Genomic DNA, 24,625 nt, shown 5'->3' on the forward strand with positions numbered 1-24,625 from the left:
CTTATATTCTGTTTGGTATATTTTTGTGTATATTGTTTATATGTATTTTTGTAGTGGCTTTGGCTACACAAATAAATGATATCCTTATTTGTACTTTAAATGGAACCTGTCTTTTGCCACCATGCAGCCCCTTCCCATTTTTTAAAAAAATGTGGGGTGTTTTATGGCTGAGGGTTTAGGTATTTTAAATCTCTGGTGGTGGGCTGGTTTCTGTACGTTGCCAGCTTTCGTTCTGTGAAATGGGTGTTTTGTAGAGCTCAGATCAGTTCCTGGGCATGATCCCCTGAAAATCCCTGCCACTTAGATAGGAGGCAGTATGGTGTAGTGGTTAGAGGGTTGACCCCGGGAGACCTGGTTCGAATCCCCACTTGACCCTGAAGTTCGCCGGGTGTGGCCTCTCAGCCTGATCTACCTCACAGGGTTGTTGTGGGGATTAAATGAGGAGAGGGAGAATTATTTAAGATCCCAGGAGAAAAAAGGTGGAATAAAAATGCAATCAATAAATGGAAACAGGTCAGAATTCGCACCAGAGACCTTTGAACTGGGTCATGCCTGCTGCCTGAAATGACTGCTAGTCAGAGAGAGAGTCTTTTGGTCTGAAACAAAGCAGAAACAAATTTATAAAAGCCTTCCCATGGAAGAAAAATATGTCCTTATCACATAAGGCAGCTGAGTTCTACGGAAGGGAGGAAGTTTTGACTTGTTTTCCTTGGAGTCATTACTGAGCTGGGGGGGGGGGACGACACGTTTCTCTGTCTGGATGTTAAAGGATAAAGGCGAGAAAGTTTGTTTTTAATCTTTGAGGCCTTTTGTCTGTTTCGTTTTGTGGTGGCTCGCGTGCCCTTGCAAAAAACCTCTTCCCACAGGTACAGAAACTGAGGAAGCGGGAATTAAATTTGTGCCAGAGGTGGAGAATCAAAGCCAGGCTGCCAAATATCTAAATCCCCTTTTTTTGGCAGCGGCGGCCACTTTGCAAAAGTGAAGGGTGAGGGGCGCATCAAGGCCTGCAAACCCCATTTATTCATCTTCCTATCAAGTCTTTCGCAGCATTGTAGAATTGCAGGGTTGGAATCGGGAACCCCAAAGGTCATCCAGCCGAACCCTCGCAGCTAAAGAATCCCTGACAGATGACCATCTAACCTCTGTTAAAAAAAAACCTCCGGGGTAAGGAGAGTCCACCACCTTCTGAGGTCGTTCGTTCCCTTCTCGAACAGCTCTTGCGCTCAGAAAGTTCTTCCCGACGTCAGTTGGAATCTCCTTTCTTGCAATCCGAATCCATTAAGTATGCAGATGATACCCAGCTCTACCTCTCTTTCAGATCAGAACCAGTGAAGGCGGTGAAGGTCCTGTGTGAGTGTCTGGAGGCGGTCGGAGGATGGATGGCGACTAACAGATTGAGGCTGAATCCTGACAAGACAGAAGGACTGTTTTTGGGGGACAGGAGGCGGGCAGCTGTGGAGGATTTCCTGGTCCTGAATCATAGCTGTCAAGTGTCCCTTATTTGAAGGGACAGTCCCTTATTCCAGCGCCATGTCCCGCTGCTGTCCCTTATTGATGGATGTCCCTTAAATGTCCCTTAAATGATGTCCCTTAAATTTCAAAGGAAGCAGCTCCTCTCCCTCCCTCCCTGCCGGCCAGCGAGGAGGGAGGCTCCAACTGTGTTGCTTGGCTGTGTTGCTCACCCAATAAGAAGTCTAAGAACGGGGACATATGGACTTTCCGAGTGTGGTAGTGGATTGTGAGAGGCTTGGAGATATGGGGATCCCAAAGTTTGGGGGGACTTTGAAACATGCATTTAAGTACTACATGGAGCTCAGTTTGGACTGTGGAAAAGGGACCTTTTGGTTGGAAGGAGGTAAAAGCATTATTAAATTGGAGACCACACGTGTGAAAAGAAAACATGAAGAAAAACAGTGGAAGGGACATGGAAGGGATTTAAGAGCCTCGGATATAAGATCACCAGGTTAATGTGCCAGCTTAATGGGATAAATGGACTGACAAACCCGGGACCTGGGGGAAGGGACGTTGGATGAAGATTTTTATCTTTTGTTATTAGGACAATTTTATATAATTGATGAATATTAGAAGGATGCACGAAATGAAATTGCTTGGCTCTGGTATAAAAGTTTAAGGGATTAGGAAAGAATATAACGGTTAAGAGAAGTTATCAAAAATAAAATTTAGGTTAAGGTTTTTTATAAGAGAATGAGGAGAATAGAGTAAGGTAATGTAATGAAAGATTAGAATAGGGTAAAAACTTGATGATAAGGATTTGCTGAACTAACAAATTGAACTGGAATACAAAAAAGGGAGGGATGAGGATGTCTGGGGAAATAAGTGTATGAAGATATGTTATGAAAATTAATGTGTTTTTAACTGTTTCTATTTTCTATGTTTTTTTTCTTTTTTCTTTTTTCCTTTTTTCATTTGTCTTGTTATAATTTGGAAACTTTAATAAAATATTATTTTTTAAAAAGAAGAAGTCTAAGAACGACTGGGGGGTGGAGCTTGCATGCCTTGTGTGTGGCTAGTTAATGCAAGCTGAGAGGTTTTTTGAATGCTGGACGCCATTTTGTTGCACGTGCTGCTGCAAATTTTGCAGTGCAAAGCCAGGCCATCTTAAGTTGAGGCTGCATAGGCCTTGTAGTGCATGTGATTCAGATTCTATTGAACCTCTGGTTACAAAGTTAGTTGGACAGTGTTCTCGAAGCTACCAGCATGAGTTTGACCAGACTGCAGGAGGACAGGAAGACTGGAGTGCCTGGAACAGGTGAGGCTGCAGGTCCCTTATTTTGGCTGCTGGTCCCTTATTTTCAAGGCTGCTGGTCCCTTATTTTCAAATCTGTAAGCTGACAGATGTCCTGAATGGGGTAACTGTGCCCCTGAAGGACCAGGTGCGCAGCCTGGGAGTCATTCTGGACTCACAGCTGTCCATGGAGGCGACGGTCAATTCTGTGTCCAGGGCAGCTGTCTCCCAGCTCCATCTGGTACGCAGGATGAGACCCTCCCTGCCCGCGGACTGTCTCGCCAGAATGGTGCATTATCTGGTTATCTCCCGCTTGGACTACTGCAATGCGCTCTATGTGGGGCTACCTTTGAAGGTGACCTGGAAACTACAACTAATCCAGAATGCGGCAGCTAGACTGGTGACTGGGAGCGGCTGCCAAGGCCATATAACACCAGTCCTGAAAGACCTACATTGGCTCCCAGTACATTTCCAAGCACAATTCAAAGTGTTGGTGTTGATCTTTAAAGCCCTAAACAGCCTTGGTCCAGTATACCTGAAGCAGCGTCTCCACCCCCATCGTTCTGCCTGGACACTGAGGTCCAGCGCTGAGGGCCTTCTGGTTGTTCCCTCCCTGCAAGAAGCCAAGTTACAGGAAACCGGGCAGAGGGCCTTCTTGGTGGTGGCGCCCGCCCTGTGGAACGCCCTCCCACCAGATGTCAAGGAGAAAAACAACTACCAAACTTTTAGAAGACATGCCCAGCTCCTTCAACCGTTCCTCATAAGGCTCGGCTTCCAGGTCCTTGATGGGAGTTGTAGTCCAGAAAAATCTGTCGGTTTGAATGGAGCTTCCAGCTTCAGGGGCAGTCTACCTCTTCATGTTCCAGAAGCTGGGGCCAGAGCTGGCGAAGGTGGGGTTCTCAAGCCTTTGTGTCCTTTTGCAGGATCCTTAGAAGCCCTTTGCTGGGGAGCAGGACTCTGGGCCCCATGGATCCATTTCCTATTATTTTATTATTATAATATTATTATTATTTTTTATTTTTTATTTTTAAAAAATCATTTTTATTGATTTTCCAATAAAAACAGCCATATTCGCATCATATTCGCATCATAACCCAATTCAAATCAAGAAACTAAAAATTTTTGGAGTCCAAATTGTAGTCCAAATTGAAATTATTAATTTTTCCGGGCTCCCCATAGTCTGGACCTCTGAAGCATATCTCCAAATCTTCGTTCCTGCCTCTTTTCATTGTTTTCGTATTTTCTGCCTTCTGGTCTTAACGCTTTCAAGTTCTCCGTCCCTGGCTATTTGATTCTCAATCATGTCAAAAATCATATGTCCTTTCATCCCTCGATGAATTTGTAAATGGACCCATTTCCTTGACCTTGACCCGGAGCACGGCTCCTTTAAGACCATGCAGATGCCCAAAGCGCGTTTCTCAAGTGCCATAATAAACGCGACCAGCAGGGGGCGATGAAGTCCCTATGGGGGCGTTTTGGGGGGAGCGGTTTGCTCTTTGCACGTGCTCAGAGGCTGCAATTGCAATTGCAAGGGCTGCTAACGTCGGTAAGTGGCCTGTAATAACCGGAGGGGATTCTTTGCAAAGCAGGGGTGGAGAGGAAGTATGGTCGGTGGGGTGATTGATTGATTGATTGATTGATTGATTGAACGAATCCCAAAGCGACTTTCAAACAGTAAATAACAATAGCTCAATACGAAATCATTAACAAATCAGCAATAGAACAATTGCAACCCATAAAACTCTGTTAACAAAGCAGCAGCAACTAAGACAAATAAGCTAAACGTTGCAGCAAAATGAACATCTGAGCCATTAACTCTGGAAGGAAAACCGTATGAATGGGGTTGCCCTGTTACTTCCAGAGTAGCCCCAATAGGGTTGCTGTGCTCCTCCTGCAGGGAGCCTGTGCAGCTGCTTGCTTAACAGGTTGCAATCCTCGCATGTGTTGGAGGAAATAATCATTTCATAAAACACTTTTTTGGGGGACGATTCTGTTTTATTTCAAGTCTGTGTGGCCTAGCCCAGACCAAAAGGCCCTGCAACTGCCTTTTACAGTACACAACTAGCTGCTTTTCCTTACTGTACTGTAAATATTAAACTGTTTGAATCCAGAGAAGTGTCCAGGTGGAAATTTGTTTTTACTTCTTTCCATGTTATTGTGTAGTTATCCTTGAATAGGTTAGTATTTTGGGGGGACAGGCAGACACCCAAGTATTTTCTTTTCTTTACCACTGTTATTTCCGTTTTACTTTGTAACTGATCCAATTGTTCCACATTCATATTTTTTTAGCATTGTTTTTGTTTTGTTTTTATTAATTTTAAGTCCTGCCATTGATCCGAATTCTTCAATTACTTTTAACGCTTCCACTGTTGAGGATTGTGATTCCTGTAATGTTAAGGCTATATCATCAGCGAACACTTTGACTTTATATTCTTCTTTTGCCCTGCATTTTATTCCTGTAATTATTTCTGTCTCTCTTATGTTTTGTAATAGCACATCAAGTGTTGATATGAACAATAGAGTCTTGTACCCTTTGTGATTTGAAAGCTCTCTGTCAATCCGTTATTCACGATAGGTTTCACATTTTGATCTTTATAAATTACCTCTATACTTCTCAAAAAGCCTAGACCCATTTTCTAGATTCTTTTTCATAAAGAACCAAGACACATGATTAAATGCCTTCTCCACGTCTATAAAAAATAATGCAGCTTGTTTATTTATCTTGGTTTCTAAGTATTCAATTATATTCAATATACTATGCTTATCGTCTTTTAAATGGCGTCCTGGCAGGGCGTCCAGGTGGAAATTGGCTAAATGTCCGGAAAATCTGGACTTAGGACAACCAACGTTGACTGTTTTGTTTTTGCTGATTCCTGGCTCAAAAAGGGCAAACAACTTTGGACAAAGCTAAAAAAAAACTTGTGATCCTCTGATTGGTGGAATGAAATGGCACATATACAGTGGTACCTCGGGTTACATACGCTTCAGGTTACATACGCTTCAGGTTACAGACTCCGCTAACCCAGAAATAGTGCTTCAGGTTAAGAACTTTGCTTCAGGATGAGAACAGAAATTGTGCTCCGGGGGCGCGGCAGCAGCAGGAGGCCCCATTAGCTAAAGTGGTGCTTCAGGTTAAGAACAGTTTCAGGTTAAGAACGGACCTCCGGAACGAATTAAGTACTTAACCCGAGGTACCACTGTAATCTGGAAGTGTACAAGAAACATTGCTTTGGATGAGGTTCTTTGCAGCCTCCTTGTTTTTGAGTTTCCCAATTTGCGTTTCAGCAAAGCCCCACCTTTCCCCTTGGAGCCCTCATCCTTTAAAAGTTTCTGGGAGAAATCCCTCCAGTCTAGGAACCTCTTTTTAAAGTTCTCCATCACACGCATTTTAAAAAAACCGATTTAACAAAAAAAAATACGTCGCTTGATTGTAATAAAACCACTGGTCAGATTACAAGGACTATTAAAATTAACTGTTAAAAGCAGTTTTAAATGTTTTAAGGATAATTAACAGTAAAAGAGGTGAAATTGTAGCTCTGTGAGGTCAAGGAGACTCTTAAGCAAACCATAGTTCCAGTATTCCATGGGGGAAGTCATGGCTAAGATTTTTTAAAAAAACTTTATTGTTTTAAAATGGATACATTTATTCCAGGAAATCAAACAAACCAACAGACAACCACACAATTAAATAAAGAAACTATAAATTGTCAAACTAACAGAATACTTAAAAAATTACAGTATAAAAGGAACCTTCTTGGCAGAATTAGACTGAACCTTGCATTGTATAAATATAAGTTTGTAGGGAAGTTAACAGAAACTATATAAGAAATATGTAACTGCGGTATAAGATAATCAACAGATAAAGTACTGCGAGACTAATTGGAAGTAATTTTTAATTTCTTGTTTTACAAGCTTTACAATCGTTCACATCACTGGGAGTTCAAAGGATGTTAGTTATAAGAATTGTGTTTTTTCATATATTGCTACTGTCTTGTCGGCTAAGATTATTTTAAATGTTTGGTGTGGATCTGACCTACTCAGAAGTAAGACCACTGAGTTTGGGAGGGGGCTTACTCTCCAGTAAACAAACAGAAGATTGTGGCTTCAGTGATTTTTGGCTTTGAGTAGCCTCAGTCCTCAGTTTGCTCTCCCCGGGAGAAGCCCCAACAAGACGAATTGGGTTACTCCTGAACAAGTGCCTTGTGTATTGCGGTCATTTTCGGTGTCTTGGATCTGCCCCTTTTCACTGCAAATGAAGGGCGGGCCATTTATATCCCACCTGGGATAAAGCTGAGGAGCCAATTCTGCTTGCTCACAGGTTGCCTTTAAATGCAGGCAAGAGCTCCCCAAACTTTTCCTGCTGTTTGGCTCTTTGGATTCCAGTGGATTGGGGCCTCCTTTTCATACACCTCAAGTAAGTACTTGCAGCACTCTCCTGAGTGCTTGCTGGGCTCTGACCCCAGTTGAGAAAGAGTGGGCGAGAAAGAGAGGCCAGAGGCGCTTCAAATTGTCAGGTGCATTTCTTGACTCTGAAATTTGTGCGTAAAACCCCAGCAAATAAGCGTAAAAGCCTTCCTTGGCTGTTAGGGTGTAGACCAGGGGTCAGCAAACTTTTTCAGCAGGGGCCAGTCCACTGTCCCTCAGACCTTGTGGGGGGCCGGACTATTTTTTTTTGGGGGGGAATGAACAAATTCCTATGCCCCACAAATAACCCAGAGATGCATTTTAAATCAAAGCACACATTCTGCTCATGTAAAAGCACGCTGATTCCCGGATTTAGAAGGCGATTGGGCTGTATCCGGCCCCCGGGCCTTAGTTTGCCTACCCATGGTGTAGACCTTGCACTTAAAAAGAAGAGACCTTGATGAGTCTCTGTCTCGCAGCCTGACCTACTTCACAGGGTTGTTGTGTGTGCAAAATTAGGAAATCCTTACATTTCCCACCCTGAGCTTTCTTGGAGGAGTTGCTGGCAGAGGGGGGGTGAGCTCCCCAGGCTTGGTTTGCATTTCTGTAGCTGCATTTTGTCTGCACGTTTTGTGGGTTTTCGTAAAAGGCATTTCGACTGTGGGGTTCTCTCAGTTGGACTAGATGGCCCTCAGGTGTCCCTCCCAACGCTGCCATTCTATGATCTCAACTACAGTGGTGCCTCGCAAGACGAAAAGAATCCGTTCTGTGAGTCTCTTCGACTAGCGGTTTTTTCGTCTTGCGAAGCAAGCCCATTGACGGATTAGCGGATTAGCGCTATTAGCAGCTTTTAGCAGCTTTTAGCAGCTTATCAGCTTATCGGATCAGCTGATAAGCGGCTTAGCGGCTTAGAAAAAGGGGGGGGGGAGGAAAAAAACCCAGCAGGAACTCGCAAGACATTGTCGTCTTGCGAAGCAAGCCCATAGGAGATTCGTTTTGCGAAGCACCTCCAAAACGGAAAACTCTTTCGTCTAGCGAGTTTTCCGTCTTGCGAGGCATTCGTCTTGCGGGGCACCACTGTACATTGCTTTACTGTAACTTTCCCTTAAAATAATTCGCTCATCCCAGTATGCAAGAAGCAGAACGTTCACAATGGAAAGGGAATTAACGATGAACCAAGGCAGAGGTTTTTAAACGGTGGCCCAGAAATCTCCACCTACTCCCAGTTGGACCCAGGCCTGAAGGTAAGTTCCCTAGTTCTTTCACGTGATTTTCAGGGTTCGAAACCGTGTGAGCCAAATTGGTGTGGCCTCAGATCCACGGTTGGGCAGCTTCCATTGGGCTGGCCCTCTCTGGCTGCGCCGATTCCCCCTTCCTTTCCCCACCGCGGAGTTTTGTTTCTGTGGCCTTCCAGGGACTTTGGCGTGGGGGATTGTAATAATAATAATAAAACAGTAATAATTTATTATTTATACCCCGCCCATCTGGCTGAGTTTCCCCAGCCACTCTGGGCGGCTTCCAATCGAGTGTTAAAAACAATACAGCGTTAAATATTAAAAACTTCCCTAAACAGGGCTGCCTTCAGGTGTCTTTTAAAAATAAGATAGCTGCTTATTTCCTTCACATCTGAAGGGAGGGCGTTCCACAGGGTGGGTGCCACCACCGAGAAGGCCCTCTGCCTGGTTCCCTGTAACTTCACTTCTCTCAATGAGGGAACCGCCAGAAGGCCCTCGGAGCTGGACCTCAGTGTCCGGGCAGAACTACGGAGGTGGAGACGCTCCTTCAGGTCTACTGGACCGAGGCTGTTTAGGACTTTAAAGGTCAGCACCAACACTTTGAATTGTGCTCAGAAACGTACTGGGAGCCAATGTAGGTCTTTCAGGACCGGTGTTATGTGGTCTTGGCCGTCACTCCCAGTCACCAGTCTAGCTGCCGCATTCTGCATTAACTGCAGTTTCCGGGTCACCTTCAAAGGTAGCCCCACGTAGAGCGCATTGCAGTAGTCCAAGCGGGAGATACCGTATTATTCACCCTATAGGACGCACTTTTTCCCCTCCAAAAATGAAGGGGAAATGTGTGTGCGTCCTATGGGGCGAATGCAGGCTTTCGCTGAAGCCTGGAGAGTGAGAGGGGTCAGTGCGCACCGACCCCTCTCTCTCTCTCTCCAGGCTTCAGGAAGCTATCCATAAGCCTGGGGAGCCCGAGGGACTTCCCACAGGGCTCCCTAGGCTGTGGATAGCAGCCTGCTTGTCCAAGTGACGGGCGCACTGAATCAGAGCGCCCCGCGCTTCGGGAAGCTATCGCAGCCTAGCGAGCCCTGCGGGAGTTCCCGTGGCTGGGGGGGGATAATTTTTTTTTCTTTATCCCCCCCAAAAACTAGGTGCGTCCTATGGGCTGGTGCGTCCTATAGGGCGAAAAATACGGTAACCAGACTGGTGAGACAGTCTGCGGGCAGATAGGGTCTCATCCTGTGTACTAGACGGAGCTGATAAACAACTGCCCTAGACACAGAATTGACCTGTGCCTCCATGGACAGCTGTGAGTCCAAAATGACTCCCAGGTTGTGCACCTGGTCCTTCAGGGGCACAGTTACCCCATTCAGGACCAGGGAGTCCTCCACACCAGCCTGCCCCCTGTCCCCCAAAAACAGTACTTCTGTCTTGTCAGGATTCAACCTCAATCTGCTAGCCACCACCCATCCTCCAACTGCCTCCAGACACTCACACAGGGCCTTCACCACCTTCGCTGGTTCTGATTTGAAGGAGAGGTAGAGCTTGGTATCATCCGCCTACTGATGAACACCCAGCCCAAACCCCCTGATAAAAGACAGAATAAAAACAACAACCATCTTCTTCACTCCAGGGGGTTGGACTAGATGGCCCCTTGGTCCCTTCCAACTTTACGATTCTACGACTCCAATAATCCCCCTCTCTTCCCCTTTGATTCACACAGGCCTGCACTTCTCATAACCTGCCAGGTCAGACGCAGCCCTCCAGCCACATATTACGATCGCCGGGACATCAGAAGCTGCCAGTTGGAGCTGGAAGATTGTACCAGTGCAATCTGGGCGGGCGAGTCTTTCTCTTCTCTTCTCCAGCAAGCGCAAGGCTACTCTCGGCCGGAAGACTCGAACCATGCCGACGTTCAGTTCGAAAGAGGCTCACCAGCTCCTGCACAACAAGTTTGTGGTCATCCTGGGCGACTCAAGTGAGTGAGTCAGTTCTTCTGGAGGAGGTGAGGCAGGAGGGTTGGGCTAGATGAACTCTGGGGATCCCGTTCAGCTTCTGCCAGGAAGGGTGGAATGGAGAAAGGGGGAGAGGGAGGAAAGCTTCTCTCCCTCTCTCGTAACGCTGGTGGACATCCAGCGAAGCGGATTCAGGGCAGGTGAAAAATACAGTCCGTTGCGCGGCGTGTTGTTAAACTCTGGAACTCCCTGCCACAAGAGGGAGGAAGAGGATTGGGCAAACTCATGGAGGAGGAGAGAACTAGCCGTGGCTATTAGCCAGGATGGCTACGCTCTGCCGTCCACAGTAGGAGGCAGCGATGCTTCTGAATTGCTGGAAATCACAGAAGATGAGAGGGATCTTGTGTTCAGATCCTGTTCAGGGGGTTCCCACTGGGGCATATGCTCGGCTGCTGTGTGATGCTAGAGTAGATGGGCCATGGGCCTGATCCAGGAGGCACATCTTACGTTTGCATGTGCAGCACCTCTCCTGTACTTGGATCAGAGGGGAAAGTAAGGTAAGGTAAAGGGTAAAGGGACCCCTGACCATTTGGTCCAGTCATGGCCAACTCTGGGGTTGCGGCGCTCATCTTGCTTTACTGGCCGAGGGAGCCGGCGTACAGCTTCCGGGTCATGTGGCCAGCATGACTAAGCCGCTTCTGGCGAACCAGAGCAGCGCATGCAAACTCTGTTTACCTTCCTGCCAGAGTGGTACCTATTTATCTACTGCACTTTTTGTGCTTTCGAACTGCTAGGGTGGCAGGAGCAGGGACCGAGCAACGGGAGCTCACCCTGTCACGGGGATTTGAACCGCCGACCTGATCAGCAAGTCCTAGGCTCTGTGGTTTAACCCACAGCGCCACCCGCGTCCTGGAGGGAAGGTAAAGGCGGGGGCTAATTCTCCCTCCTTGTTGTGTTTCCTCCTCCTCTTGCAGTCCAGCGATGTGTGTACAAGGATCTGGTCCAGCTGCTGCAGAGTGACTCCTTGCTCACGGCTTCCCAGCTGAAGTCCAAGGTAGCCGACAGAGGCCGTTCCACACCAGGTGTTGGGGGTGAGGAGGGGACGCCTGCCGTATTCCCCAGGGCTGGTCCGAAATACCTGGCTTGGGTCCAAACTTTCTGAGAGACTGTATCCCCTCATACAAATCCGCCCAAGTCTGGAGATCTTCGAGGGAGGCCCTTCTCTCGGTCCTGCCACCTTCACAGGCAGGCTTGGCGGGGATGCGGGGCAGGGCCTTCTCTGTGGTGGCTCCTTCCAGTCTTTGGAACTCTTTCCCTAGAGAAGCCAGACTGGCTCCCTCGTCATCGTCCTTCTGCCATCAGGCAAAGACCTTGTTCCAACAGGGAACTGACTGCTTCAACTGAATGGTGCTGTTCTTATTGGAATTATCTGCACTGGGGCAGGCGTAAGCAAACTCGGCCCTCCAGATGTTTTGGGACTTCAACTCCCATCATCCCCTACCACTGGTCCTGTTAGCTAGGGATGATGGGAGTTGTAGTCCCAAAACATCTGGAGGGCTGAGTTTGCCTAGGCCTGCATTGGGGCATCTGGTCAGCCGCTTCGAGAACAGGATCCTGGAGCAGTGGGCCATTGGCCTGATGATTATTAGCTGAACTGGGCTCCACACCATCGCAAAAACAAATGAACCGAGAAAGCCTCAAAAAGCAAAAGCGCAAAATAGACAGCAAAAACAAAAGTGCCAAACTTACTCCATTCTGGAAGTTCATTTGACTTCCGAAATGTTCAAAAACCAAGGTGTACCAACCTCCAGTCAACATAATAACCCCTTACTTGTCCAACATGTGGTATGCGGAACATCTGCAGCACCGCTGCCACTGCCATCTTGCGCCCCAGCCCCACAATCTTCATATATATAAAAAAATTAGTTTTTTTAACATATCATTTTCAACAATAATTAAACATACTTTTATATCTTATACCGTTTTTTGACTTCCATCAATCACATCTGAAGATTTTCCAATCTATTCACTTAATTTACATTTCTTACTTTAACTATTACATTTAAATCTCATAACTAATCTCTATTCTTTCTCTACTTTGCAATGTTTCATATATTTCTCCTTACAAAACTTCTTGTAGTCCTACTAGCGTAATTTGTTGATTACAGTTGCTCTTTAAATAGTTTATATATTTCTTCCAATCTTCTCTGGTCCCGCAGGTTTCGAATCCTTCCTGTCACTTTATCTAATTCTGCATAGTCCATGAATTTCGTCTGCCATTCTTCTTTCGTCGGAATTTCTTCTTGCTTCCATTTCTGGGCTAACAATACTCTTGCCTCTGCTGTTGTTGCATATAAAAACAATTTAACGTCTTGTCTATTAATATCCTCATCTATAATACCAAGTATAAATGTTTCTGGTTTTTTTAAAAATGTATACTTCAACATCTTTTCCATCTCATTATATATCATTTCCCAGAAGTTTTTTTACTTTCTTACATTTCCACCACATATGATGAAATGTTTTTTTCTTTTTCTTTACATTTCCAAAATTTATTATTTATCTTATACATTTGAGCTAATTTTTACAGGTGTAATATACCATCTATACATCATTTTCATCATATTCCCACCACATATGATAAAATGTTCCTTCTTTTTCGTTACATTTCCAACATTTATTATTTATCTTATACATTTGAGCTAATTTCACAGATGTAATATACCAGCAGCAGGAGGCCCCATTAGCTAAAGTGGTGCTTCAGGTTAAGAACAGTTTCAGGTTAAGAACGGACCTCCGGAATGAATTAAGTACTTCACCCGAGGTACCACTGTATAAGAACAAACCTCAGCAAAGAGATGCCACTTGATGAGAATATCTGATGAGCACATAAAAATGCAAGATGGATGATATGGCATTATAACACTTGCCAGTTCACTCAAGGAACCATTGTAAGTCAAGGACTGGTACCTCAGGTGTATATTTACTCCCTGCCCGAGGTATTGTTCCCAACAGTTTATTTTAGGGATCCATCCAAACCTCACAAAGCAAGGCTGAAATTAAAGTTCTAATACATCCTCTCAAAGTCCAGGAAAAAACAGTTTTCTACCTGGGCAAAAGTGTTAGTTTAGAAGGAATTTGAGAACCTAGAATCAACTAGGTAAAGATGACTATTAAGGCTTCCTTAACAGAAGCAGGCCCGTATAGTTCAAGCTCTGGTTTTCCCAGTAGTGATGTATGGAAGTGAGAGCTGGACCATCAAGAAGGCTGATCGCCGAAGAATTGATGTTTTTGAATTCTGGTGCTGGAGGAGACTCTTGAGAGTCCCATGGACTGCAAGAAGATCAAACCTCTCCATTCTGAAGGAAATCAGCCCTGAGTGCTCACTGGAAGGACAGATCCTGAAGCTGAGGCTCCAGTACTTTGGCCACCTCATGAGAAGAGAAGATCCCTGGAAAAGACCCTGATGTTGGGAAAGATGGAGGGCCCAAGGAGAAGGGGACGACAGAGGACAAGATGGTTGGACAGTGTTCTCGAAGCTACCAGCATGAGTTTGACCAAACTGCGGGAGGCAGTAGAAGACAGGAGGGCCTGGCGCGCTCTGGTCCAGGGGGTCATGAAGAGTTGGACACGACTAAACAACAACAACAGTGTACATTTGTATTCCTGAACAAATCCCTCTACGTGGGAATTTTACATGGGAGTTCAAATGGAAGTTTACAGGTGGGGGGGGGGTGGAGCCTGCCATCTCCCCACCCATGACTGAACATGCACATTGAATTATGGGATGGGGATAAAGTTTCCCAGGACTCACACTCTGTCTTCAGAGGGATGCTAGTGGAAGTTGGATTCCTTTGTGTTTTGTACAACGTCAGAGGATGGACGGACAGGCAGGTGCCAAGTCTTTTACGCCTTGCGTCTCACGCCCTTAGGGTCCTCAGACAGAGTGACAGGGGATTGGGTGCTATGCCTGGGTCCAGTCACATTTTCAGCCATTCTGATCTTCCTGGCTCTTCAGTAATTTTGCAGCCCTCACGGTTCTTCCTCTCTTCCTCCATAGCCTTCAGCTGGGCCTTGGTTTTCTCCTTGAGCTCTCGGGCAACCTCCTCCAACAGGGCTACCTTATGGCCACTGCGCGCCTTGGTCTGTGAAATATACTCTGAGTCGAGAGTGGATTTCATGCCCTTTATTCAGCTCATAGTGGTGAGGAGGAATGAAAGTTCTCCCAGAATGTCTCTTTATATACATTATTTACACAATGGGCCCCACATGATTGGCTAATTCCAGGATTCTCCTGTAGGGCAATCAGGTTGCGGATTCACTTCCACCTGGAGCTGGATTGGGTGGCTCCTGTGGACCAATCAGACTGCTGCATTCTGGATCCTATTGTTCTAGGACCAATCAGACTGCTGCATTCTGAATCCTATTGTTCTAGGGCCAATCAGACTCCTGCATTCTGAATCCTATTGTTCTAGGACCAATCAGACTGCTGCATTCTGGATCCTATTGTTCTAGGACCAATCAGACTGCTGTATTCTGGATCCTATTCTAGGACCAATCAGACTGCTGCATTCTGGATCCTATTGTTCTAGGACCAATCAGACTGTTGTATTCTGGATCCTATTCTAGGACCAATCAGACTGCTACATTCTGGATCCTATTATTCTAGGACCAATCAGACTGCTGCATTTTGGATACTATTGTTCTAGGACCAATCAGACTGTTGTATTCTGGATCCTATTCTAGGACCAATCAGACTGCTGCATTCTGGATCCTATTATTCTAGGACCAATCAGACTGCTGCATTTTGGATACTATTGTTCTAGGACCAATCAGACTGCTGTATTCTGGATCCTATTCTAGGATCAATCAGACTGCTGCATTCTGGATCCTATTGTTCTAGGACTAGTCAGACTGCTGCATTCTGGATCCTATTATTCTAGGACCAATCAGACTGCTGCATTTTGGATCCTCTTGTTCTAGGACCAATCAGACTGCTGCATTCTGGATCCTATTGTTCTAGGACCAATCAGACTGCTGTATTCTGGATCCTATTCTAGGACCAATCAGACTGCTGCATTCTGGATCCTATTGTTCTAGGACCAATCAGACTGTTGTATTCTGGATCCTATTCTAGGACCAATCAGACTGCTGCATTCTGGATCCTATTATTCTAGGACCAATCAGACTGCTGCATTTTGGATACTATTGTTCTAGGACCAATCAGACTGTTGTATTCTGGATCCTATTCTAGGACCAATCAGACTGCTGCATTCTGGATCCTATTATTCTAGGACCAATCAGACTGCTGCATTTTGGATACTATTGTTCTAGGACCAATCAGACTGCTGTATTCTGGATCCTATTCTAGGATCAATCAGACTGCTGCATTCTGGATCCTATTGTTCTAGGACTAGTCAGACTGCTGCATTCTGGATCCTATTATTCTAGGACCAATCAGACTGCTGCATTTTGGATCCTCTTGTTCTAGGACCAATCAGACTGCTGTATTCTGGATCCTCTTGTTCTAGGACCAATCAGACTGCTGTATTCTGGATCCTCTTGTTCTAGGACCAATCAGACTGCTGTATTCTGGATCCTCTTGTTCTAGGGCCAACCAGACTGCTGCATTTTGGATCCTATTCAACTCAGTACAGAACAGTCCGTTTACACACCATACAGAGGGGGGCTTCATCATCCTTACAAAAGAACTCGGGGGCTTCCGATGCCTTTTACACACCTCCCTTCTCCTTTCTGGGTGTCTCTCCACCCACAGCTGGACACACTGGACCACTTTTGCCAGTTGCCAGTTTGGCCTCCTGTCCGTTGGCTGATAGTCTCCTGCACTTGGGGCAAGCAGAGGCTCCCTCAGATTCAGGCCAGGACTGGACAATGCGGGCTCTGCAGAAATTATGCCCGCAGTCCAACATCACAGGATAATAATAATAATAATAATAATAATAATAATAATATTAATAATTAATAATAAAAATAAAAATAATAATTTATTATTTATACCCCGCCCATCTGGCTGGGTTTCCCCAGCCACTCTGGGTGGCTTCCAACAATACACTAAAATATAGTAACCTATTAAACATTAAAAGCTTCCCTAAACAGGGCTGCCTTCAGATGTCTTCTAAAAGTTTGGTAGTTATTTTTCTCTTTGACATCTGATGGGAGGGAGTTTCACAGGGCGGGCGCCACCACCAAGAAGGCCCTCTGCCTGGTTCCCTGTAGCTTCACTTCTCACAGTGAGGGAACCACCAGAAGGCCCTCAGAGCTGGACCTCAGTATCTGGGCTGAACGATGGAGGTGGAGACACTCCTTCAGGTATACTGAACCGACTGGATCTTTGAAATATTCCAGGCAGATGGGACAAGTCATTGCATCAGTGAGCTCCTCGAGATGTCCCTCAGTTGCCATCCTTACTTTTCCAGTTAAACACCACCAAGAAATACTGGAATCCAGACAAAGATCGTACCCACACATTTAAAGCACTTTACTTTCTGTAAAGAATCCTGGGAACTGTAGCTTGTCCCTTAAAGATAAAGGGATCCCTGACCATTAGGTCCAGTCATGGCTGACTCTGGGGTTGCGGCGCTCACCTCGCTTTATTGGCCAAGGGAGCCGACGTACGGTTTCTGGGTCATGTGGCCAGCAGGACTAAGCCACTTCTGGCAGACCAGAGCAGCGCACGGAAACGCCGTTTACCTTCCTGCCGGAGTGGTACCTATTTATCTACTTGCACTTTGACATGCTTTCGAACTGCTAGGTTGGCAGGAGCAGGGACCAAGCAACGGGAGCTCACCCCGTCATGGGGCTTCGAACCGCCGACCCTCTGATCGGCAAGCCCTAGGCTCTGTGGTTTAGACCACAGCGCCACCCGCGTCCCTAGCTTGTCCCTTATGGAGCTGCAATTCCCAGCACGAACCTCTCCCATTCTTTAAGCTGTATGTTATATCCAACCGGCCCCACAATCTTCTGACTGCTTTCTGTCTCCCCTTCACCCCCATCTGCAGGGGGAGCTGCGCTTCGAAGACGACCACCTGGTGGAAGGAGGGGTTCTGGGCCCCCTCCACAATGGCACCCGTTACCGCGAGGTGCGCCAGTATCGCACCGGCCACCACCTTGTCCGCTTCTACTTCCTCACGCGCGTCTACTCAGAATACGTGGAGAGCATTCTGGAAGATTTCCAAGCCGGACCGCAACCGGACGTCTTGGTCCTCAACTCCTGCGTCTGGGACGTTTCTAGGTAGCTCTGTGGACCCGCCGACAGAGTTGCATTTATTGCGATGTTATTGTAGGTGGTGCATGCTGGGATAGTTCAGTCGGCAGAGCGTGAGAATGTTAATCTCCAGGTTGTGGGTTCGAGCCCTATGTTGGACAGAAGATTCCTGCGCATAGCTGTCAACGTTCCCCTTTTTTAAAGGGAAATTCCCTTATTCCGAATAGGATTCCTCGCAAGAAAAGGAAAAGTTGGCAGCTATGTTCCTGTGCTGCAGGGGGTTGGAATAGATGACCCTCGAGGTCCCTTCCAACTCTGGGATTCCACAATTCTATTATGTATATTCCTCCCTTTCCCTATAAGCCACTGGGCATTTTCCAAGAAGGCAGATGGGCAAAAATCCATAAAATAGTGCCATTCTTTAGAAACATGGAGGGAATCGCTGAATAGCAATTGCCAGCAGTAGCAGCAGGGACGAAGAGGTCTCTTCCTATTCCTCCAAATTAATTCATTCATTCATTTATTTTAATACTTTTATTTTGCTTTAAATAAATACAGATAAATATAAGCAACCAAAATCGCAAAAGAAAAATCCTTAATAATAATAATAATGGAAAAAGCTAAAAGAAACAAACAAACAAAATCAGAGTACACGGCATAGAACATATTTGTGGGGTCTGCCTGGTGTTTTTACATGAGTAGAATGTGTGCTTTTATTTAAAATGCATCTCTGGGTTATTTGTGGGGCATAGGAATTCGTTCATTCCCCCCCCCCCCCAAAAAAAATAGTCTGGCCCCCAACAAGGTCTGAGGGACAATGAACCGGCCCCCTGCTGAAAAAGTTTGTTGACCCCTGATATAAGAAAACTAGAAGGAGGAGGGAGGGAAGATGTTATATAATGGTAAAAAATTGAAAAAGCAATAAAAAATTATAGTTAGATGATAGATAGATAGATAGATAGATAGATAGATAGATAGATAGATAGATAGATAAAAGTGGTACTCCCCAGCCTGATCCCTGAAATCTCCTGGCTCGGCCAAGGGGTCTCCGCTGTGGCCTGACCCTGGTGCTTTCCCCTACTCTCTGAGCAGGTACGGCACATCTTCCATGAAGGCATATCGCAAGAACCTGGAGACGGTCTTCAACCGGCTGGACGCTGTCCTCCCAGCCTCCTGTTTGGTCATCTGGAACATGACCATGCCTCTAGGGCCCAGGGTGACAGGGGGCTTCCTTATTCCAGAGGTAAGGGGTGGCAGGAATGCGCTTCCGGGTTCTGGGATGGGGTCCACTGTAGTGTGAGAGCAGACTATGATGGCTACGATCTGCTCCCACGGTCAGGGGAAAAACAATGCTGTCCAGGGTTGTAAAGACTGCAGAGATAATAATTGGGTGCACTCTCGCATCTTGAATCAGGTGCAGAGATAGCGCAGGATAGTGCGCACCCCGGAAATGATCAAATGATCTCTTTCAGCTTCTGCCTTCTGGAAGAAGGTCCAGGGTTATAAAGACTAGGACTAGCCGTCTGAGAAACAGTTTCTACCCAAATGCGATTTTGGTTTTAAATGCAGTGTAAGGTAGTCTCTAAGGGAGACTAGGGCCCTGCAGGATTTAACCTCCTTCCGCAGGGCCTGTAAGACAGAGCTATTCTGCCTGGCCTTTAATTTGAATTCAGCCTGATCTTTTATTTCCCTTCTCTCCCCCCCTCCCCTTTTATGGAGATCACCCACTCTGAGACCCCACAGTTAATTCTCCCCTGGCCTCCTCGCTGGCCCAAGTAGGACTAATTCAGCCAGCTAGCCCTAGGGATTATCTAATGTTTATTGGATGGACTTCCCCCCAAATTGATTTTGAACTTTGAATTTTATTGTTATCCATGCTTTTATACTGTATTTTATGCTGCTTCTATGTTGTATTACAATTGAGAGTTTTAAATTTGTTGTTAGCCACCCTGAGCCCAGTTTTCTGAACCGGGAAGGGTGGGGTATAATTAAAAAAAATTATTATTATTATTATAATTATATAAACCACTGATCCTCTTGGGCTGGCCGATCAGAAGGTTGGCGGTTCGAACCCCTGCGATGGGGTGAGCTCCCGTTTCTCTGTCCCAGCTCCTGCCAACCTAGCAGTTCAAAAGCACTCCAGCACAAGTAGATAAATAGGTACCACTCTGGCGGGAAGGTAAACGGCATTTCCGTGTGCTGCTCTGGTTTGCCAGAATCGGCTTAGTCCTGCTGGCCACATGACCCGGAAGCTGTACGCCGGCTCCCTTGGCCAGTAAAGCGAGATGAGCGCCGCAACCCCAGAGTCGTCTGCGACTGGACATAACTGTCCCTTTACCTTTACATTTTTCATTCTGTTCCCAGCTGCAGCACTTAAGCAAGACCCTCCGCAATGACATAATCGAGGGCAACTTCTACGGCGCCACTTTGGCCGGCTTCCACCTCTTCGACGTCCTGGACCTCCACTTCCACTTCCGCTTCGACCTGCGGAACCGGGTCAAGGATGGTGTCCACTGGAACAATGTGGTGCATCGCAGGATCACCAACCTGCTTCTGACGCACGTGGCGGACGCCTGGCGCGTGGTGGTGCCCAGCAGGCACCGGAGCCCAGATGGTGAGTGGGCAGGATCCCAGCTTGCTTCTGGCTCTTTCCACTGCAGGGAAGGGAGGTTGGCAAGGTCTCAGGGATGCAATTTGCAGTTTGCATTTTGTAGTGCAGAAAGCATTGATCTGATGTGTAGAGATCTTTCCTATTCTATTTGATTCAAGAAGGTTCTGGGAGCTTCTCTGTGTGAAAGAAGCAAGCAGAAGGTTCATGATGTTCAGGTTATTCCTTCAGAGAAGCTGAGTACAGCTGGCTTCAACTGCTCTGTTATCTCTTCTGTCAAGGTCATGCTGACTTATAATAATAAGCGCAAAACAACAATAAACCTCTGGTTACGTGAAACATATTCAATAAATACAAACGACATAATCGGCTGTACGTTTGAAAAAATAAGATATACTATTCATTGTATTAGGGGACGCGAGCGGCGCTGTGGGTTAAACCACAGAGCCTAGGGCTTGCCGATTAGAAGGTTGGCAGTTCGAATCCCCGCGACGGGGTGAGCTCCTGTTGCTTGGTCCCTGCTCCTGCCAACCTAGCAGTTTGAAAGCACATCAAAGTGCAAGTAGATAAATAGGTACCGCTCTGGCGGGAAGGAAAGTAAACGGCGTTTCCGTGTTGTGCTGTGGTTCACCAGAAGCGGCTTAGTCATAATGGCCACATGACCCAGACCATATATGTGAAAGTGTCTATTCCACCTGTCGGTTCATAGAGTCCAACAATCCACACAAAAGGTTGTTGCAGTTCCACAGAATCCTTTCACAGAGTCTAAGACAAGGATTTCCGGAATATTAGTCTTGTTTCGCCATCTTGGGCTTCATCAGTAGTACAAACTCTAGGTAATGCAAATAAATACAATATCGTAATCTCACACATTTTTACAGCAAAAATAATATAAAAACTATCAACAACCGTACATATATGATATCACAGGACAGTGGATCTTATAGCATAGTAGTAGCTGCTGTAAGCAGCAACTTTTACAGAGTAGAGATATATGGACAAGCACAATATTGATTAGAGTAACAGGTGTTGTCAATCAACAGGTACAAAATTTCTTTCTTAAAGTGACCCATATGGACTCTATGAACAGACAGGTGGAATAGACACTTTCACATATATGGACCTTATGCATAAACTGATTAGAGAATGAACTGATCCACTGGGTATTCTATTTTTTTCATTGAACTTCATGAGTTATTTCTGTTGAAATCTACAATTCAATACAATGAATAGTATCTCTTATTTTTTCAAACGTACAGCCGGTTATGTTTTGTGTGTTTATTGACTATAATAACAAGGCTAGAAGGAGCTGGGTTTCACACTCTCTTTTTGTCTCTCTTTCCTTCTGGTGTGGTGTTCTGTATACAGTGGTACCTTGGTTGTCGAACGGCTTGGCTCCCAAACAAATCGGCTCCCAAACGCCGCAAACCCTGCAGCCAATCGGAAGCCATGCCTTGGCTTCCGCATGGTTCCGGGAGTTGAACGGATTATGTTTGACAAACAAGGTACCAGTGTTAAGGTTTTAGTCTTATTATACGTTATTGTAAGTTTAAATTAGGTCTGCTGCAACTGGACTTCTTATGGACAGTGCCAATTCTGAATGTATTGAATTTGTGACCATTATGCTCATTTGCCTTCAGTAGTAGTCAAGCTCTGCTGGATGGAATATTAATTGCCTCTGGTCTATTTTTGGGGAATCCTGCAACGTGTATGTATAACTATACGTTGGAATCTACTCTGGATCAATACTGAGTAGACTTTCAATGACAGCTTTGAACGGCCCTCTCCCTTCGTTCCGCAGAGCCTGCGTGGAATACGCCAGGGACACCTTTGCCGCCATTGCCACCCCGTCTTGGCGCTTCCCAACTGCTCCCCGGCCCTCGTGACTCCCACCCACCGCCTTACCCCTGTGTCCCCCAGTTTTACGACGACTCAGTCCTTGTTCCCAGCAACTGGGGGCCCTCCGAACCCGTCTCTGGATTTCGTAGCTTTGAGGACCCCCACTTCCTGACGCCCCACATGGATGGTATGTCCTCAATACAGCTCTTTCTCCCACCCTTCCCAGAATCCTTTGGGGTTCTGGCACCATACCCACCCAAGGTGGACTTGACGTTAGACCTACCTGCCCTCACCACTGAATTTGGGCAGGGATGCAGAGCAGCTGCTACAATTTTGGCCATAGGACAGGAAGGCAGGATTCAGAAAAGGGCTGCTGAAACGGATCAGGGCGATGGAGGGACTCAGGAAAAGTTACAGCGTCCGGGACTTTTTAGTGCAGAGAAAAGGCAAGTGAGAGGCATGGACGTTCTTAAAGTTACCCACGGACCCAGAAAAGGTTTTTCCTCTCACTTTCCTGACATTGGAACTGGCGGGCGTGCCAACACGGAGGAGAGTGTTGGAAGTTGCAGGAGAGGTTAAATAGGAAGGCCCTCCTTGCAGAGTTCACAGTTAATCTGTGGAACTCCCTCCCACAGCGACAGCCACCGACTTTAGATGGCTTTAAAAGAAGACGGGGCAATTGGGCATCAAAAAGGATGGAGTATGGGGAATTGGCAAGATTAACAGCAAAGGTTAGAGACCAAAAGGACAAAAAAATAGCCTTGAGGATTGGAGTATTTCAAGAACTGCTATAGCGAGATGAAAATGCGAGCAGGGCTTGAAATATAAGCAACAAGGTTCATTATTAAGATGAGTAGGTTAAAATGGATGTATTGAGCAGTATATGTGAAATAGTAAAGGGACCCCTGACCATTAGGTCCAGTCATGGCCAATTCGGGAGTTGCGGCGCTCATCTCGCTTTATTGGCTGAGGGAGCCGATGTACAGCTTCCGGGTCATGTGGCCAGCAGGAGCAGGGACCGAGCAATGGGAGCTCACCCCGTCGCGGGCATTCGAACCACCGACCTTTTGATCAGCAAGCCCTAGGCTCTGTGGTTTAACCCACAGTGCCACCCGCATCCCTATATGTGAAATATGCAAGGGTAAATATGGAAACCATGGAATTGGGAGGGCGGGAAGTAGATTTTCGGACCATGTTACATGCTTCTAAATGCCAATTCTAAGTTTCTGGAAACAACAGGAAGGGAAAGTGCTCTTGTGGTGGGATCCTGTTTGCCGGCTTCCCATTTAGGCATCTGGTTGTGCCCCGCCCCCCCAAGGATGCTGAGCTCGACAGCCCTGATTCAGCCATCCTCTTGCGACGGCCTTATTCCTTCGTTCTCCCGCTTTCTTTTTCATCCCCAGCTGCAGCACTTCACGACTTCCGCCACCTGGGCAGCAACTCCGCGCCCGTCCCGGGCCCCTTCCCTGCTTACCCCTCCCACGACGAGGAGAACGACCCCCCGCGCTCCTGGCGCCAGCGCAGGAGGAGCCGTGTTGGTGGGCACCACGGCAGCTACGTCATGCGCCGCCCCTGCTTCTACCCGAGAGACGAGACCCCCTACCGGAGGTTCTTCCCCGTCCGTTCCCAGCGCTATTGAAATTCTTCTGGGGTCTGGCAAAGGACTTGCACCATGTGGATTCTCAGACAAAGCTGGTCTTTGGTTTCCGTGGTCTTTGTTCCATCATGTCTGTCTATAACCAAGGGGTTTGACCCAGGCAGCTGTTGGTCCTTTTTTGTGTTTTGTGGTGCCTTAATTTTTGACGCAATGTCCTTCTTTGAGACATGGAGGTTCAGAGGGCATGTGGCGATGTGCTCCCGTTGCCAGCGCCTCGGCTGGTTTGTGCGTTTATAGCACTGACCCCACCTACGGACTTCATCTTTTTTGCCCAGGGGAAGGTGAGTTCCTGTCCCCCCAGCGCATCGCTCAGAGAGCCGGCCAGGTACCTGGATCTGGGGGCTTCTCCTCTGTTTCCCCGCTCCCCCCACATTTTAATTCCCTCCTGGAAGCACAGAAGGAATCGTGCCATGAGACGCCTCCCCTTCCCCAATAATCCTGCTTGCAGGAGTCGGCCAATATTGCGCCATGCTGGGAAGGTTGTTCTGTGCGCGTGCTGTAACAGTTTGAAACCGGGCGGGGTATTTTTGTGTTTTGTTTTGTTTTATACAACTCCTAATTAAAAGAAACTGCAGAAGCCCCTGTTGCATCTGTGGTTTGTGTCGTCGGAGGTTTCTGTAAGGGGTGGGCTTTGAATATTGCGGCAAAGCATCCTTGGGTATTCCTGTTACTTTTCTTTCGGGAGAACCACCTTGCTTTTCAGTACCTGTGACACGCAGGTGGCAGTGAGGAGGGAGTCGCTGCAGAGCATCACACACTGTTTTAGTACAACTTGTGAGACTCGCCTGGAAAGAACTGGTGGTTGCTCTTGTTGTAAACAAATTAAATCTGCCCTTTCCCCCTTATGAGGTACCCAAGAGCCTGTATAGAGTCCTTAAGAAGAAGAAGAAGAAGGAGAGTTTGGATTTGATATCCCGCTTTATCACTACCCGAAGGAGTCTCAAAGCGGCTAACATTCTCCT

General features: G+C 46.6%; 1 protein-coding gene across 2 annotated transcripts; it reads left to right on the top strand.

Annotated features, from left to right (window-relative positions):
- Positions 1 to 4,255: 4,255 nt before the first annotated feature.
- Positions 4,256 to 24,240, top strand: LOC310685864 (PC-esterase domain-containing protein 1A-like). 2 transcript variants are annotated; one of them, XM_083458912.1, is made up of 9 exons: positions 4,256 to 4,292; positions 8,279 to 8,394; positions 10,103 to 10,357; positions 11,309 to 11,388; positions 17,354 to 17,586; positions 18,652 to 18,802; positions 19,924 to 20,173; positions 21,969 to 22,193; positions 23,410 to 24,240. In XM_083458912.1, the coding sequence occupies exons 3-9, from the start codon at positions 10,285 to 10,287 to the stop codon at positions 23,643 to 23,645; spliced, it is 1,248 nt and encodes a 415-aa protein (XP_083315038.1). In that variant the 5' UTR covers positions 4,256 to 4,292; positions 8,279 to 8,394; positions 10,103 to 10,284; the 3' UTR covers positions 23,646 to 24,240. The 2 variants fall into 2 exon arrangements, with proteins under 2 accessions (XP_083315038.1, XP_083315039.1); XM_083458913.1 differs by lacking the exons at positions 4,256 to 4,292; positions 8,279 to 8,394 and having other exon boundaries at positions 9,911 to 10,357.
- The last annotated feature ends 385 nt before the right edge of the window (positions 24,241 to 24,625 follow it).

This window comes from Podarcis liolepis, assembly GCF_965112155.1.
Source record: "Podarcis liolepis genome assembly, chromosome: 9".
Lineage (NCBI taxonomy): Eukaryota > Metazoa > Chordata > Lepidosauria > Squamata > Lacertidae > Podarcis > Podarcis liolepis.

Bases quoted from the DNA above. Each gene is read 5' to 3' on its own strand.
- LOC310685864 (XM_083458912.1), top strand. From the start codon at position 10,285: ATGCCGACGTTCAGTTCGAAAGAGGCTCACCAGCTCCTGCACAACAAG. The intron at 18,803-19,923 runs GTAAGGGGTGGC...TTCTGTTCCCAG, and splicing joins GGGGCTTCCTTATTCCAGAG to CTGCAGCACTTAAGCAAGAC. The intron at 20,174-21,968 runs GTGAGTGGGCAG...TTCGTTCCGCAG, and splicing joins CAGGCACCGGAGCCCAGATG to AGCCTGCGTGGAATACGCCA.